General features: G+C 41.0%; 1 protein-coding gene across 2 annotated transcripts; it reads left to right on the top strand.

Annotated features, from left to right (window-relative positions):
- The first annotated feature begins 1,448 nt into the window (after nucleotides 1–1,448).
- On the top strand, nucleotides 1,449–10,438 carry serbp1a (SERPINE1 mRNA binding protein 1a). Of its 2 annotated transcripts, none has more exons than XM_061238796.1 (9): nucleotides 1,449–1,829; nucleotides 3,443–3,632; nucleotides 6,186–6,329; nucleotides 6,461–6,529; nucleotides 7,318–7,392; nucleotides 7,524–7,704; nucleotides 8,146–8,208; nucleotides 8,728–8,952; nucleotides 9,049–10,438. In XM_061238796.1, exons 1-9 carry the CDS (start codon nucleotides 1,574–1,576, stop codon nucleotides 9,106–9,108), a joined length of 1,263 nt encoding a protein of 420 aa, XP_061094780.1. In that variant the 5' UTR covers nucleotides 1,449–1,573; the 3' UTR covers nucleotides 9,109–10,438. The 2 variants fall into 2 exon arrangements, with proteins under 2 accessions (XP_061094780.1, XP_061094779.1); XM_061238795.1 differs by having other exon boundaries at nucleotides 6,458–6,529.
- Nucleotides 10,439–15,625: the final 5,187 nt, after the last annotated feature.

The raw sequence follows: 15,625 nt of genomic DNA, 5'->3' as shown, positions 1-15,625 counted from the left end.
CTTTTTTTAAATTAAAATTGTTTGGAAGCAACATTCCGAATGTTAGGAATGTTGAGCTCTTGATGTTGATGTTGGCTAATAACTATGGCAGTATATTTGGAAAGAGATGTTGCTGTTGGGTTTTTCGAATGGTATGTCCGATGGATTCATTGCCAGAAAAAAAGGACCATAGAGGTCTATTATATCAAGGCGAACTGCTTCTAAAAAAACTCCAAACCTAGAAAATGTGTCATCTCGGTGAAACCAGCCTATCTGTATGGGTAGACAGTATTCTACATAAGTGGACACATACATACTTCATTTAATTGGCCCTTTAATTCATGATCTTTTCCCAAAACCATATAAATATTGGAACTGTCCTTGAATTCATACTGTCTGCCAATAATAGAAAAGGGCCTACCTTGTAGAAGTTAGTGGAAGAAGCTGTTGACAGGATTCTCAAGTAAGCCTCATCTTTGATCTCAACCTAGCAAAATATATAGAACAGTTTAATGCCTAATTGTGTTTTGGAAGAACAAATACTTGATTTGTTTAATCAGTCAGCAGCTACTGTGTGCTACGTATTGTTTAGTTAATTGCTCAAAATCTCTAATAGTCTTCAAAATATCATAATTTTGCAAATAAAGGACATAGGATAACCTTTTCTTTTCAAAAGTATCCCACAATTTCTAAGAGTTGGGAGGAAACCATTAATTTCGAAAAGCAACTGGCAAGCCTACCCTTGTTATCAACATTAACATATGCTAAACAGTAGCCTAGTTGTGTGTTTGATGTTATTGCTTACTTCACTTGTAGCCTTTCAAAACTTGGATGGGGCGGAGACAAACTTAACTGACCTACTGTCATTGATAGCTTTCTGCCTCAGTTGAAATAATTGTTATACATTTAGCGACAAGATACAAAGCTAGTTTTCATACCATATTCCAAAAAATATGAGAAATGCACCAATGCAACGCCAACGTCTTACACAACAAGTAAGGTCGTGTTTTTTGACAATCATTTATTACAGATAAAGCATAATCTTCCGGTATACAATTACATTGCACTTCACTATCTTTACTAATTTTATGTCGCTTTTACCATTTGCTCAAAATAGTACTGTATTATATTAATATAACTATGTTATATTTCCTCATTAAACAACTAACACTTCTTAATTTCCATGCTACTGTTGCCCTCTGGCTTTTGCCGAACAAAGCTATACGTTGAGTTGTACTGGGTGTGAAATATTTAATGTCGTTTGGTCCGTTTCAGTTTGCAAGCAGTTTCTAGTGTGCAACAGCAAATGACACTGACAGCCAGATTCATGAAGAGCTAGTCCTTTCGAGAATAGAATCAGACGCAACACAGTTGGAACTAGTAGTTTTGGGGTGCGAAGCTTCACACTCTATCCTGGCACTCTGAGTAAAGATAAGACTACACGCCCCACACGGCGCCAAAATTGAAGTCCCGGATGTCTATCACGCCGGAAGAGAAGAGGTCTCTTTCCCGGCCATCTTGTGGCAGCATCTAGCAAGCTGTGCGCTTCAAGCCTCGTAGAATCGGAGGAGAATCCCGCTGAAGGGGCGCCATCATGCCCGGGCAACTGCAAGAAGGTTTCGGCTGTGTCGTAACCAATCGGTTCGACCAGTTATTTGATGATGAATCCGACCCGTTCGAGGTCTTAAAAGAGGCTGAGATCAAGAAGAAGGACGCAGGCACTCCTGGTGCCGCCAAGACCGCTGGCCAAGCTGCAAAGCAGCCCAAAAAGGAGTCTCAGAAGGACAGGAAGAACCCACTTCTGGACAAGAAGGAAGAACCACAGGCTGAAGTCCCACTAAAGAAAGAGGGTAAGGCATTTTCCATAAGTGGTTGCCTTGCATGAAAACACAAATTGCCTGGTTTTCGATTCTTGCTCTCGGGGTATTTACTGTATAGCTCAACCCCCATGAGGTCAACGACAGGCTCTCTATTGTCAACCCGTTGGCAATTTAGCATTTTTAGCTAGCGCTCAACTAACTATAGGTTGCCGAGATGCATAAACATATATTTTTCGTTTGTCTCAGATTCGACGAATAGAATCGATGCACTTGCCGAGCGGGGTCCAGAATACCAATGGCCCTGTTTTTTTAGCTAACGCGAAGTTGCTTGGGAAAATTGTAACGTTAGCTATCTAATCGATAAAAAGCAACCGCTAACTCTTAAGTTAGGCATGGACTGTAATTATCTAGTTCCCTAAGGGCGATATAACGTTGAAATGGGGCAGGAAATGGGTAGTCAACTGAAAGGCCCGACTCTGCACCGTCGTTGTGGGACCAACCGCGTGGTGGAATTTTGAGGGTTGGCTAGCTTGGTAGCTTGCTAACGTCGTTAGCGAGTGAACTGTCACAACACCTGCGAGCTGCATTCCTCTCATTCACTTAAATAGCCAATGATGTCGGCACGTTTCAAGTGCGCCTTTTTCAGAATGTACAACTGATAAGCAACTCCATTTATTATGCAGTTAGTGTTATTCAGTGGCGAACATGTTCATTGACTAACGGCTTCGGAGTGAAAGTAGCTAGCTAGCCAAGTTGGCTAACATAGCAAAGTATTGTAGCTATGTGGCTAATTCCAGAAACGTTAGCTAGGCGTGGTGCGTGTAAGCTAGCCTGGCAGCCAACCAATTGTCTGATCATAACGTTGGACGCATTTCACGTAACGTTAACTAGCGAGTTGGCTTGCAAGAACAACAGACGAATCAGGGCTCAGTCGTTTTATTTCATTGTAAGCAAAAAAACATGCAACTCGGTCGCATAGGGCCCTGATTAACGTTAGCTAGCTAACACAATGTATTTAGAAGTGAGCTACGTTTTAGTAATTAGAATTTGAATCGGATTTGGCACCGCATGAGAAGGCAAAACAGGTGCACAACCGAACGTGCTAGCAGCTGCTGGGATATCTTACGCTCGCTCGCGTCTATTTTGGTGGGGGAGGGGATTTTTTTTTTAAATCCCCCCCCACCCCCATTAAGCAGGTTATATCTGAAATTAAGCTGGCAGGCGTGAACTATTGTTACCACGTGTGAAAATAATATGATCGATTTTATTGCCATTGGCAAGCTAGTTAACTGCTCACTTCCATAGCCTATTATGTTATCCCACATACCCAAATTCAAAGATTTCATGTCGTTTGCTTCAGTGCTTGGTTTTCTGTCTTGAGATCTTCAAATATGGTTCACTTACGTTGGATTTATGGGAAGCAAATAAATTAGATTATTTAGCAAGTCCATGATTATTGGTGCACACCTATAAGCAGTGTGTATAAACCTGGAAAAGACATTGTGGCCGGCGCTGAAAATTTTGGCAATTCTTTTTTCAAGGCATTGTATGGTTACAAAGTTTCATGTTTTTCTTCTTTCTCTGTCTGCCGGTCTTCTTATTCTGGTCTCTGTGTTTCTGAGCGGGGCTTGCTTTTGTTTCAGGTATCAGGAGAGTGGGCAGGAGGCCTGACCAGCAGGCCCCTCAGCCAGGACCGCCAGGCCCCCAGCAGCAGGGTGGCCCAGGCGAGGGCCGCCCCAGCGACAGGAGACCTGACAGGAGGCCTCCTCGCGAACGGCGCTTCGATAAACCCTCCGATGAAAAGCCAGAGGGTGGCGAGTTTTCAGTGGAGAAGTAAGTGCCATGAATGGCAGGTGGGGCTGTACTAGAAGCCTCAGTTTTGCATGATCAAGGAGTCGGATGTCACTGAAACACAGCAGCAAACTTGTTTGCTTAGGCCATGTTGTTTTGTTCACCCCCTTGGTCCATGGTAGGTCAAGCATCCACCCTAACAGCAGAGAGATGTGGAGCTGATGTAGGCACAATGTCACTCTTTGTTTTTGGAGGGAGTTGCAACATGGCATGCAGGTCGTTAGCCCATTACTAAGTAGCTGCGTCATGGAATTGAAATTTGTTTCAATATCAAGCAAAACATCTGCATTTTCAAATTTGAGATTTTAATTGTGTGTAGCGCTTTTCGCTGAATACTGTCACAAAGACACTGTTGAGAAGAAAATAAAAAAAAACATTTATTGAGAGCAAAAGTGCATATTGTAAAGTACCTCCATATTCCGTTGACTAAGTGACAGAGCGCCTACATTGACTCTTTTTCTTAGTTTGCTGTCTGGGCAATAGATAATTCAGCAGAAAATAATTCCTGTATTTAGTAGGACTTGGTGGTTTCTGTCGTTCTATTAATTAATTAAAGGTTGCTTAACTAGGTTTCAGATGTTGAACCCGCACCACATTTGGCTGCCATTTTGGCTCTTAACTATGTTTTCTTTTTCACAGGACTAAAATACATCTTATACCAGGTAAATGTGTCTTGAGAGGGCACCACAGGTGTTTGAGTACTAGGGTCCAGCGATATATTGATATTTTCTTCAAAATGAAGCTTGTACTTGATATTGTGAAAATGTGATAATTTCACCAATATTGAATGCAGCGTAAATGTTTCACAACAAACCTTAAATGAAAAACTGTGATAATTGAATAACGTTAACACTACTGTATCATTCCCAGCCCAAAGCTAATATACAATCCCTGTTTTGATGTCAGACATCAGGAGAACACATTTTGCGCATTGTTGCTTGCCATTGACTTTTAATAATCTAAAGATAATTTCAGACTCTAACGGTGAAGAGAGGAATTGCAACAACAGACAACCTCAAACAACACCGTTTATGCTTCCTACTGTCTATGATTACGTGAACGTGTAATATAAATCGTTATTATACAGTTCAGTGTTCTCATGCACTGTTTTGGAAAGCTGACGGGTGACATTTTAGCTGAGCAGACACAGATCTTGACTTTGGTGTGCGTCACAACGCTGTTTATAGTTTTCATTTTAGCTAACCAACTATATTGTGAGCAAGCAAGTTATTTGGCTGCGTAACTAGCTTGCTATTTGACTAAGTCTACGATAGTCTACCACAAACGATGCAACTGCAACTTAGTTTGAGAGAAATAAAGGTTTACGGATGATTGAACACGTAAAGCGACAAAAGGCTGCCCAAATTGCACTCCAGACAAGCGATCACTGAAACGCTGTCTGCCATTGCTTATCTAGTTAGAAAATATAAGTTTGCAATAACAAGCAAATGAGCTATTACCGAATTGTATTCCGAATGTACAAATGTCCACCTGAAGCACAACACTTGTGCAATCGTTACTATGTTCATATTGCCTATATTTTATCATTAATGGATATATTTGCTTGTTACCGATAACAAATTGGTATTGTTTTATAACTAGATATGTAGTCTTCGCTTGGATAATAGGCCCTAGTACACAGAGTTTCAGTGATTTCCTGTCTGGAGTGCAATTTTGGCTGCGCCATGAACATTCAGAAAAAGCCCCCAGAATGCCATTGGCTGTGGCCGTTGGAACCATTTTTCAACCAATGAGCTTTAATTGCTGTACTGCTGTACAATGTTTTGATACATTTGACGGCCTCACAAATCTACACTTTGAAACCTGAATTTAAGAACTATAAACACAGGCAGAGGGTGAGTGAGCCTTTTTAAATAATGGGAAGGATGGTCTTGTAACAGTGTTTTAACACAAAAACCTTACCTATTGTACCTTTAATGTTACTCATGATGCCACATCTGTGCATTTCTGAGATTATCAAGAGTAAATCAGTGAAGTGTAATCCAAAGGCTATTGCCAATCAAATGGATATGGTCTGTCTTCAAATTGTTCTTTCAGTGTTCATGTAGCTAATTTACCTGATTGCTTAACAGAATCCAAGCGGATTTATCTAAGTATAAACATATTATTAAATGTCATGTGTGTTTTTTTAAAATTATACATACAAAAAAAAGAAAAAGTACATTCCTGGTAACTGAAATAGTGGAAGGGGGAATATAAGTCAAATAATTTATTACCAAAGCATGTTTTATTTCCAGTATACGTATGATCACAAGTTATGCTTTGTCAGGAGAAATTGGAAGATTGTGAAAATCAGAATATTGCTGGTCCCTGATGAGACTTGCAAAATTCCTAGCTTTGGCATTATTATGAATGAGTAGCACAGTGGTGTGGGAAAGGTACTAACGTGGAAAAAAAGGAATGTTTGAGTGTGATGGTTGTGTGTTTATAGTTGAACGTGATCGTAAGGTGTTTTTGGTTCTGTTGGAGGAGATTCCAGCTCACTGCTCTTCCTCTGCTTTCTCTTCCCATCAGATCTGCTGGAGACCGGCCAATGAGAGGCCGCGGTGGTGCCCGCGGGGGCCGTGGAGGTGGCCGAGGGCGGGGCATGGGCAGGGGCGACGGGTTTGACTCTCGCGGAAAACGTGAATTTGACCGACACAGCGGAAGCGACCGATCGTAAGTCATTCGTAATTGTGCCTCTCTTTCCTCTCTCTGGGGCATTTATGAAAGGCACAATCCAGTTCTGAGCACTTGGGTCTTGGGATGTCATCTCTGAGCTAAGTAACGTTTGGCTTTTGTTTCAGCAGCCTGAAAGCTGAGGAAAAGCGTGGCGGGAGTGGATCTCACAACTGGGGCACTGTTAAGGATGAGCTGAGGTATGTGATCCAGACGTTTTAGTTATTACTGCTTTAAGGCATACTATGCCGGATTTTTACCTTAAAGGTATAATAAAATAACCATGGTAAGGCATATATATGATGCAGATGTAATGCTAAATTGGTGCCCTCTGCCTGTATTTGTTATTCTCCAATGTGTTCGTTTCTGGGTTCGTTCTCTTCTGTTTGCGGCGGGGTGGGTATGGCGACACAGCCTGGGGGGTTGGATGAGGTTTCAGCAGACAAGTGTTTGCGATGTCGAGGTGAAGAGGCAAAAGTACAGGGAAGCAAAAAGACAATCACCTGGACTCGCTTAGCAATCGTGTTGGAATTCACAGCAAATTTCACAGTCTCATCAGGACGATTTTCAGCTGTGAAAATGCAGTTTATTTGCCTAAAATCATGTATGGTGCAGTGGGGTTCATGATTTGATGGCAAATCAGAAGCCAAATGAGACCTGGAATAAGTCCTCATTTCAAATCACAGATTGTTAATCGTGTTGACATGACTCCAGATTATTAAAATGATTCAACTCTGATCGCACATAGCTGTTTAATTGACAGTCTTCATGTTCCACAATTATAATCAATACAGTAGCCTGAGAAATACTGAAATTTATGTAACCGATCGGTTCACGTGTTGCAGGAGAGATTCTCACACATGCCAATAAATGGACATTTTCACTCAATTCTGCTGATGAAAATGACTGTGGCAATTGAAGTATTTGACATTATGCAGAACCGATGCGATATTGCACGGATGACTGACTTCTTCTTTTTTTTTGTCAGCGAGCTTGATCAGTCCGCCGTCACCGAGGAGACTGCCGAGGGAGAGGAGCACCCCCCTGCTGACTCTGAGAACAAGTGAGTAAAGGCCTCCACGTTTTCCATATCTGCTCGGCATGTATTCAGCCATTTGTCCAGCGAAAGCGGAACTCTGCGGCCGCCAGAGGCCTGCGACTCGGCTTCCCGTCACTCTGTGCCTCGTGTTCCAGGGAGAACGAGGTTGAGGAGGTCAAAGAGGAAGGGCCCAAGGAGATGACTCTGGACGAATGGAAGGCCATGCAGGACAAAGAGCGAGCCAAGGTAGAATTCAACATCCGCAAGGCCAACGAGGGCGACGACGACAGCCAGTGGAAGAAGGGATATGTCCTGCACAAGTCCAAGAGCGACGAAGTAAGTCACACTTAGAATGTTCGTAGGGCTGTATCAGCGGCTAAGCGTGGTTTTTTGTTTTTTTTCAAAGCCACTTGTAAAATTGGGACTTTTGATATTGGCTCTGAATAGGTGTCTGTCCATAAGTGATTCTCTCTTGTATGGGAGAGACTGGCCTCAGTTTGATAAGACTTCTGGAATTAGGTTGTACTTTTAACATTTGCAGGTTTACATTAAGTTTTTTTACAGGGTTCACCAACATTAAAATTTTAAAACATTAAAATTTAAAGTTTGCAAAGTCCTGATCCCATTGCCTAATAATACATTGTTTCTTTAAGGTTAATTTAACTCAATGAAATTAGGTGTACAATATCCTATTAGCATTTCTGAGGTTAATATTCTGATCAATATAATGTCATTCTAAACCAAATCCTTTCATGGCCCTTTTCTTCCCAAAAACAGAGACCTGCTGGTACTTTAATTGACAGTGCTGAGATGGAGGCAGAGACGGTGGTCTACCAGAAGGTGCTTATCTCCCCTTGCATTCATTTTTTCATTGGTCTGCTAATGGCACAAAGACAGCTCTGTTGCTTGTAAAACTTCTGTTGTGTGACCACTAATTTATTTATTCTCTTTATATCTAACGTTACTCACGCAGTTAGATACTCACACATGGTTTTAAGCTATGCCACAGTTGGAAAGATGCTTCCCCTCTGTATAAGCAATTGTATTGCATTCACGTTCTTGCGTACTTGTTCCAATTTTGCCTGTTATCCAAAGAAATACTGATTAATTGTCACTGCGTCTCCAACTCGGTAGCTCACTGACTTGAGCTGTGCTTCAAAATAAGCGTGGTTCTGTTTGAGCATGAAGTCTGTCAAAGAAATTGAAGCCACGTGTTTGTGTATTGTCCTTGCTTTTGCTTACCAATATAACATGCCAGCCGGACTGTCGCCTGTACTTGAAGTATTCTTTAGTGGCTTGCTGCTGCAAAAAGCTCTGAGGGAGGTGTTTCTGTATCTGTCTTGTTTTCCACCATCTCAGGTGCCTGCTGATGATCCAACCGGAGAGCACCACTTCCGGAAGCCAGCCAATGACATCACGTCCCAGTTGGAGATCAACTTTGGAGATCTTGGCCGTCCTGGGCGTGGCCGCGGAGGGCCCCGTGGAGGAAGGGGAGGGCGTGGTGGCGGGGGCGACCGCGGCGGCGACCGCGGTGACCGCGGTGGTGGCAGCAACAGGCCGGCCCGTGGGGGCAGATCTGACAAGGTAAGAGGGTAGATTGAGTGTTCTTGTGCTAACGGTTAGTGTGCTGTTTTTATAGAAATAGTACTTGACAACTTCTCTCCCTCTGTCTGCTCACAGCCTATTGGAGTGTCAGTCCCTAATGTGGACGACCCAGAGGCTTTCCCGGCCCTGGCCTGAAAGAAGCCGCCGTCAGCCGAACCTTAAGCCCCTCCGGGCCCTCCTCTACGAGGCTTGCATGCTTATGGATCCTTCAGCTTAAAAAAAAGGAAGACTGTCATCCATACCATTCACACCTGAGGACTGAATATTATCTGTTTAAAAAAAAAAAAAAAAAGGAAAAAAAAAAAGAAAGGACTTCTTGCTACTCTGAAGCAAATTGGTAGTGGTTTTGTATTTAGAAACATGGTAGCAGGGATGTTTTCATACAGTATTTTTTTCAGAGATTATGCATTCTTCATGAATACCTTTTTGTACTGCTGCTTGAAAATATGCATTTGCAAATATAGGTGTGAAGAGTGTATCAGTTAGTTCAGTCTCCTGCTGCTTGCTTGCTTCCCTTTCAAATTACAATTTACATTTTAATGACTTTACAGTTTGCATATTTACCAAAAAGTGGGTTTAAAATGTTACTGTATTATATTAAGTAAGAGGCACAGGGCCTTTTTAAGTTCTGTGGTGGCCTATATATTTTTTAATGTTTTAAACTTAAAGACCTGACACAATCGGTTTTATAGTAATGAAGATATTTTTGATGAATTTTTGAAAGTGTCAGTAAAGGTGGACTTGTGGACTTGTGTCCTGCTGAGCTGTTGGATCCCAGGTACTTTAAGTGGTCCCAGGATCATTTATGTAGGATTTGCTTTTATAAATAAAGCAGAAGTTTTTTTGGGCCATCCACAGGATCCTGTCACGTGACCACCCAGGCATGTTTTGTTCCCTGAAGTTTTTCTCCAAAGTGTAGGGGGAGTAGGGGGAGTAGTGTTTTGGGTGGGTTGGAGGGGGAAGTGGTGTGCGATTTTAATCTTAGGAAATCTAAATCTGCCTACATCCGATATGTTCTGAATAGCTCAGCACTCTGACCCGTTTCTTCCCCATGCTAGGTAACATGCCTTTTGCCATTGTGACATTCTCCCATTTTAGTTTTACAGCAGCACTACTGCATAATTTTTCTGAAAGAAATACAATTGTTCTGTGTGGAACAATCAATTGCTACAATGTGTGAATTCTAACCCTGCTAATTGTCCTCTGTGTCCCTTGTTTAAAATGGCAAACTTAATTGGATTGAACTGTGAAATTATAACACCAGAGGAATTACAAGGTTTGACAGTACCATAAGCCAATCAAAGCCTTGTATTTAGTGTTGGAAAGTCGCTGGCGATGTACAGACACAAATGGCACATGCAGACTTTCTTTTGTAGAACTGTTGGGTCCAGATAAGTTTGGGTTTCTCGACTTAATACCCCTTTCTGCAAACATCCCTGTTGTAATAAATTGCTTTAAGGTGTTACTTGTGTTCTGCCAAAGGCGGTGACTAGTGTGTAATGATTGCCATTTCATTCGTGGTTTGAACAAAGTACAGTTGAACCTTTTTAACTTCCGGCAGGTTCATGGAGAATATATCTTTACCATAACAATTCTAAACTTAAGATGATGTACCATGATATATGTTCATCTACGATTTTTGGTGGTAAAACTAACCTGATAACACCTTAAACTGAAAATAGTTATTTTGCTTCCTGTGCCGTGTGGCATATATACAAAATACTCAGGTGCCATATGCTTCTTCTTTTTTTCTTCTGGCAATGGCATGTTAAACAAAGGTTAGGTCAAGGCCCTCATGGGTTGTAGTTCATGGTTCCATTTTACTGCCTTGTGACTTTCATTGCTGGGGACTTGGGGCACAGGCTTTTTTGGGATGTGTGTGTACTATCATTTGAGTACACCTTACCCGAGAACTCTTAAGGGGACATTCAAGGTACATGTGTCACTTACATTTGCAAGGGAGATGTCAAGTGTTTCATTTCACTCAAACCAGTATGCCATTTTATGTGGGTACAAAGTTGACTAAGCTGGGAGCTACCATTTAGATATGAGTTTGAATGACAACAGTTTATACACATTAAGAGGCTGAATCCCTGGAAGGAAGCCATCTGATAAACCCAGGGAATTGAATGCTTAACATGGTTGAGCTTAACTTGGAACCTCATTGAAAATGCCATTCCACATTTGCAGAAAAGTTGTCTTAATTTTAAGATTCTAATTATGGGTTGCAGAATATATGGTAATTTCCAGATGACACACTAACATGTACGGACTTCACTAAGTTGCTTAAAAAAATAAAGGTGGGATACTCTGAAAATGGCCATCAGAATGATTGTAGACTTAAGCTTAGTATTTTGTGGGAGGAAACCCAGAAGGTTGTAAGGCAAGTGTTTAATTTGCGGAAATATGAAATATTTGGATATCTGCTGCTTTTTTAAATGTGATTTTAGATTTGAGGCGTTTGACATTGTAAGTGCATTTCTCAAATGACATTGCAGTCAATGACTGGGGCTTTTCTAGCTTTTCTTTTAAGTAGAGAATAATTACACTTTGGGTCTAATGACACCAACATTGTCTGGAGCAGGACATGAGTAAAAGTGCTTCGTATTGTAAGACATTTTATTTTGTTTCTGTACTCTTGCATATTTGAGTGTGAGGATAGGACGAGGTTGAGCTGCTGACTCCGCTTTAATTTAAGGGTTTTGTTATCCATATCAGATGCAACGTTTAGAAATGACGGCACCTTTTGTACATGGTTCTCCCATTTTAAGGTACTACAAGTATTTGTTGAATTTGCTTCACAGGTGTGTTTAGTTTGGCAGGTGTATTCATTTGTCGTGTGAATGCAAAAGAGAGCTGTTGATGTCTAGTCTTGACTCTAGATTTTGCCTTTGGACATTGTTGTTGGGGTGTGACAACATGAGGAAGACGGCAGTGTTGATGCAAATTAAACTGGCCATCATAAGGCTCAGATGTGAAAATCAATCAGTTAGGAACATTGCAAGAAACCTGGGCATGCCCACCTCAACACTTTGGTTCATTATGAACAAGAAAAAAAACTTGTGAACTCAATGATGCCAAAAGACCCAGTCGACCGAAGAAGACTGCTGTTAAGGCCCGGACACACCAAACCGACGGTCGGCCGCCGGACGTCGGTGGCTCCCTGTCTGTCGAGTCTTTCCGGTGTGTCCCACACAACATGTTGAATCGGCGTCGGAGCCCCCGGAGCCGTCGATGAGAGAGAGCTCTCTGATTGGCTGGCCAGCTAGCGAATCAGTGCACGAGAAGAGAAACGGAAGCGACGAAAGCAAGCCGTTCCAAAGTTACTATCACTACCAGACATAATTTTCGATTAGTATTACTAAATAGCAAGAGAACAAGGAAATTGCTGCAAACTGTTTGTTGTGAGCGAGACAATGGCTGCTTTTGGATCCAACGCGATGCAAACGCATTCCCCGGTCTTCCGGTTTCCATTTTTTGAAAGACAAATACAGACTACCGCCACCTGCTGGTGTGGAGAGTTATTACCTCTCATGCAGGCGCAGAACGTACGTGCAACTCGGCCGTCGGCGGACGGTCGTTGCGCTGTGTTCGGCACAGCCAACATTAACGACGCGTATCGACGCGAGGCGATCTTTGTCGGTTTGGTGTGTCCGGGCCTTTAACGATGACCAGACAATATTCTATGGTAAAGAAAACCCCCCTGATAATGGCTGAACAGATCAAAAACCACAATGCTTGTTTGGCTCATTATGATTTGCCAGGTGTCCACACTTTCACCAATTAGGAGCCCACTGATTCACGTCAATCTTAAAATGGATTTTATTTAATAGATAATTTGTCAGTTCGCAATGTAGCACAATGTGAATGAAACTTTTATTCTTTGTGTAATCAATAGGTTTAAGATGGTAAATAATCCCTCTAAACATGATGAACCTCTAATTTTAAAAAATACATCTTGTTAAAATTCTGGAATTTAAATTGTAATTAGAACGAAAGCCAGAATAGGGTTCCAGGACCGAGTTTGGGAACCACTGCTTTACATATACATATACAACTATAATAATATAATCAACTGAGATTTGCGAACAATTTAGGGGTCTGATACAGCAGTGATTTTTTAAATAATCATATTTGGATTAACACAACAATGCATACATTCCATGCAAATTGGTCCATTTTTGGAGGAATAGCATTTTTGTTTTCATACAATTCAAAATGGTGGATAATGGTCTTAGGGTTTCTTGAAGCAAATTTTTTACGAGGAGGGACATTACGGACATTGTTTTGAAGTCTAGGTCAAACAGACTAGTTTAGACTAAAACATGTTCCATGTTCATGACAGGAGTTATAATAGTTCAATTACTATTATAGAGCCACCAAGTGGCCAAAGGCCTCCAGATTTGGTACGGTTTTGTTTTGTGACACCCTCTATCAAAATGCAGAGTTTCATAAGAATCAGCCAAGTGGTTAAGGAACAACTCAGAAAAGGAATAGTAATGAATAGTAATGAGTAAAAATAATACAAATTGGTGGCCAATTCCAGGCAGCGACCCATTAAAAACGAATCCATGTTCCCAATGAGAGTTTTCCTCATTGTAGCATGTTTGAAATCTCTGCAAGGGAACTGATTTTAAAATATTTTAATCAATATACCACTGTCATGTGCTTAGATTGGGCTACAGCTTTACGGCTGGAGTCTTGATGTAACTTATTGCACATACTAAGTTTCATAATTTTATGTCAAACAGTTTATCATTTATTTGATAAGCCATTGCAAATTCATTGGATTGTCATTTAGCCATTTTTTTTACATAACCATAAACAATACCTGTATAAATGCTGAGATAAAATACCAAATTTCATCGAAATTGGTACACTTTTGTAGCAGAAGCATTTTAAGTGTTTCTAAAAAAGTAAAAATAGTGGAAAATCCAACAAGGCAGACTTTATCGGTCCCCAAGGCAAATTTATTCCTTGTGAGGAGAGGGACCTGTGGACCAAATTGTTTCTAGGGAAAACGGGCTGGGCTTGTAAATATAAAAGTATTGTCAGTCCCAGAGTGTTCGTATTACTACTAATCACTCTTCAACACACTCAGCACTTGGGACCCAGTCCCCAGAGTGTTAGTAAGAGCATACCGGCTCTCATGTTTGAATCACTCCCTGAGTGATGGGCCGATTGGCCCCAAGTCAAACGAGGTACCTTTTAGTGATTTACTATGGCCTCACCTGAGTGTTCTTTTTTTTTTAGGATCGCATATTGGTTACCCCACACAAAAACGTCTCAGAACTGGACCAGATACCATTGTCCTTTCCCATAGGCGATAGCTATGGGAAAGGACAATGGCTTAGACGTACTCTGTCTGTCCGCGTCACAGACTCCAAGACTGTTCTGTTTCGGGAAGAACCAAGTTAGCGATCCCATCCTCGTCACCAAACTGTTAGGGAAAAATGCAATTTTTAACAGGTCACAGGTGAGCATCGTCTGATGAAACAGAACCCAGTAAAAACAACGATAGCTATACTTGAGTTTAACTTTCATATTTATTTGCAAAGAAATAACAGAACGTGAGAAAGATTACCGGCTTTCTGATTTGAATTAGACGTAGTAAGACATGCATACAGTTCAGTACTTTTTTTTTTTGTCTTCTGATTACCCTTTGTTGACCTTGCTGTAAGACTAGAATGTGCTAGCTACCCCCTCCTAGGAGAAGCAGAGCTAGCTACCCCCTTCTAGGAGAAGCAGAGACATTAAGGTCAAAGCTGGGAGAGAGACTGAGAAAGACTGAGAAAGACAATCACGTGATTGTCTTTATGTTAACACACATTGTCAATTAAGAATCAATTAAGAAAATTACCATTACACATGCAATACATCACCACCAGGTGTTAAATCTGCTTCATAATTTAAGGGATCCAAGAGTTCAAGAGTTGAAATGGGAGTAAATAATGAATCCGTACGAATACATTTTAAACAGAAATGGACTGCACTACTTCAGCCTTTAAGGGAAAGATGCATGAAATAATTTCCCACTGGAATTATCAAGTAGAGAGGATTATTGAATAAATTATTAGTTGAATAGTGCGAATAGTGTATTTGTATAGCTGCTGCAGCTGGTATCCTAGTATTTGCAACTGGAAAATAATGCAGCGAGTTGAAGTTCTTTTCTTCCAACTATATAATTGCTTTCTGTGTGATCCACTCTTGAATACTGATCATGTAAGCAACATGTTCTGATTTGTTATTAACCCCTTAAGTATCACCCCTTTTCTTAACACAAGCTTGAAAATGACATACCCAAAATAAAATGGTTACTATTCTCAAACCATTTTGACTACATGCATAATTCTGGTCTCTTTGGAAAGGTAACCCTTAGGGAATTGTTTTACAAGAGTTACTCTAAATATTATTAAAACAAAGTTACAGAAGCTCAAACACAAACAGATTTTTTGTTTTTGAGTGGATACAGATTATTGTGACTGACTGTTGAGTCCAGAAACACAATGGAGCCACAGCCACAACACTGGACAAGTCCCCTTTCAGATTTGATGACAGTATCATGAAATAATATAATAATTCTCTAAGCTATGTCGAGGCAGTTTTCCAAAAAGGACACATGGAAACTAAATGATATTATGGGTCTTATTAG

Source organism: Conger conger, chromosome 4, assembly GCF_963514075.1.
Source record: "Conger conger chromosome 4, fConCon1.1, whole genome shotgun sequence".
Lineage (NCBI taxonomy): Eukaryota > Metazoa > Chordata > Actinopteri > Anguilliformes > Congridae > Conger > Conger conger.
The sequence above is the reverse complement of the archived record's forward strand: the minus strand, read 5'-3'. Positions and strand labels throughout refer to the sequence as shown.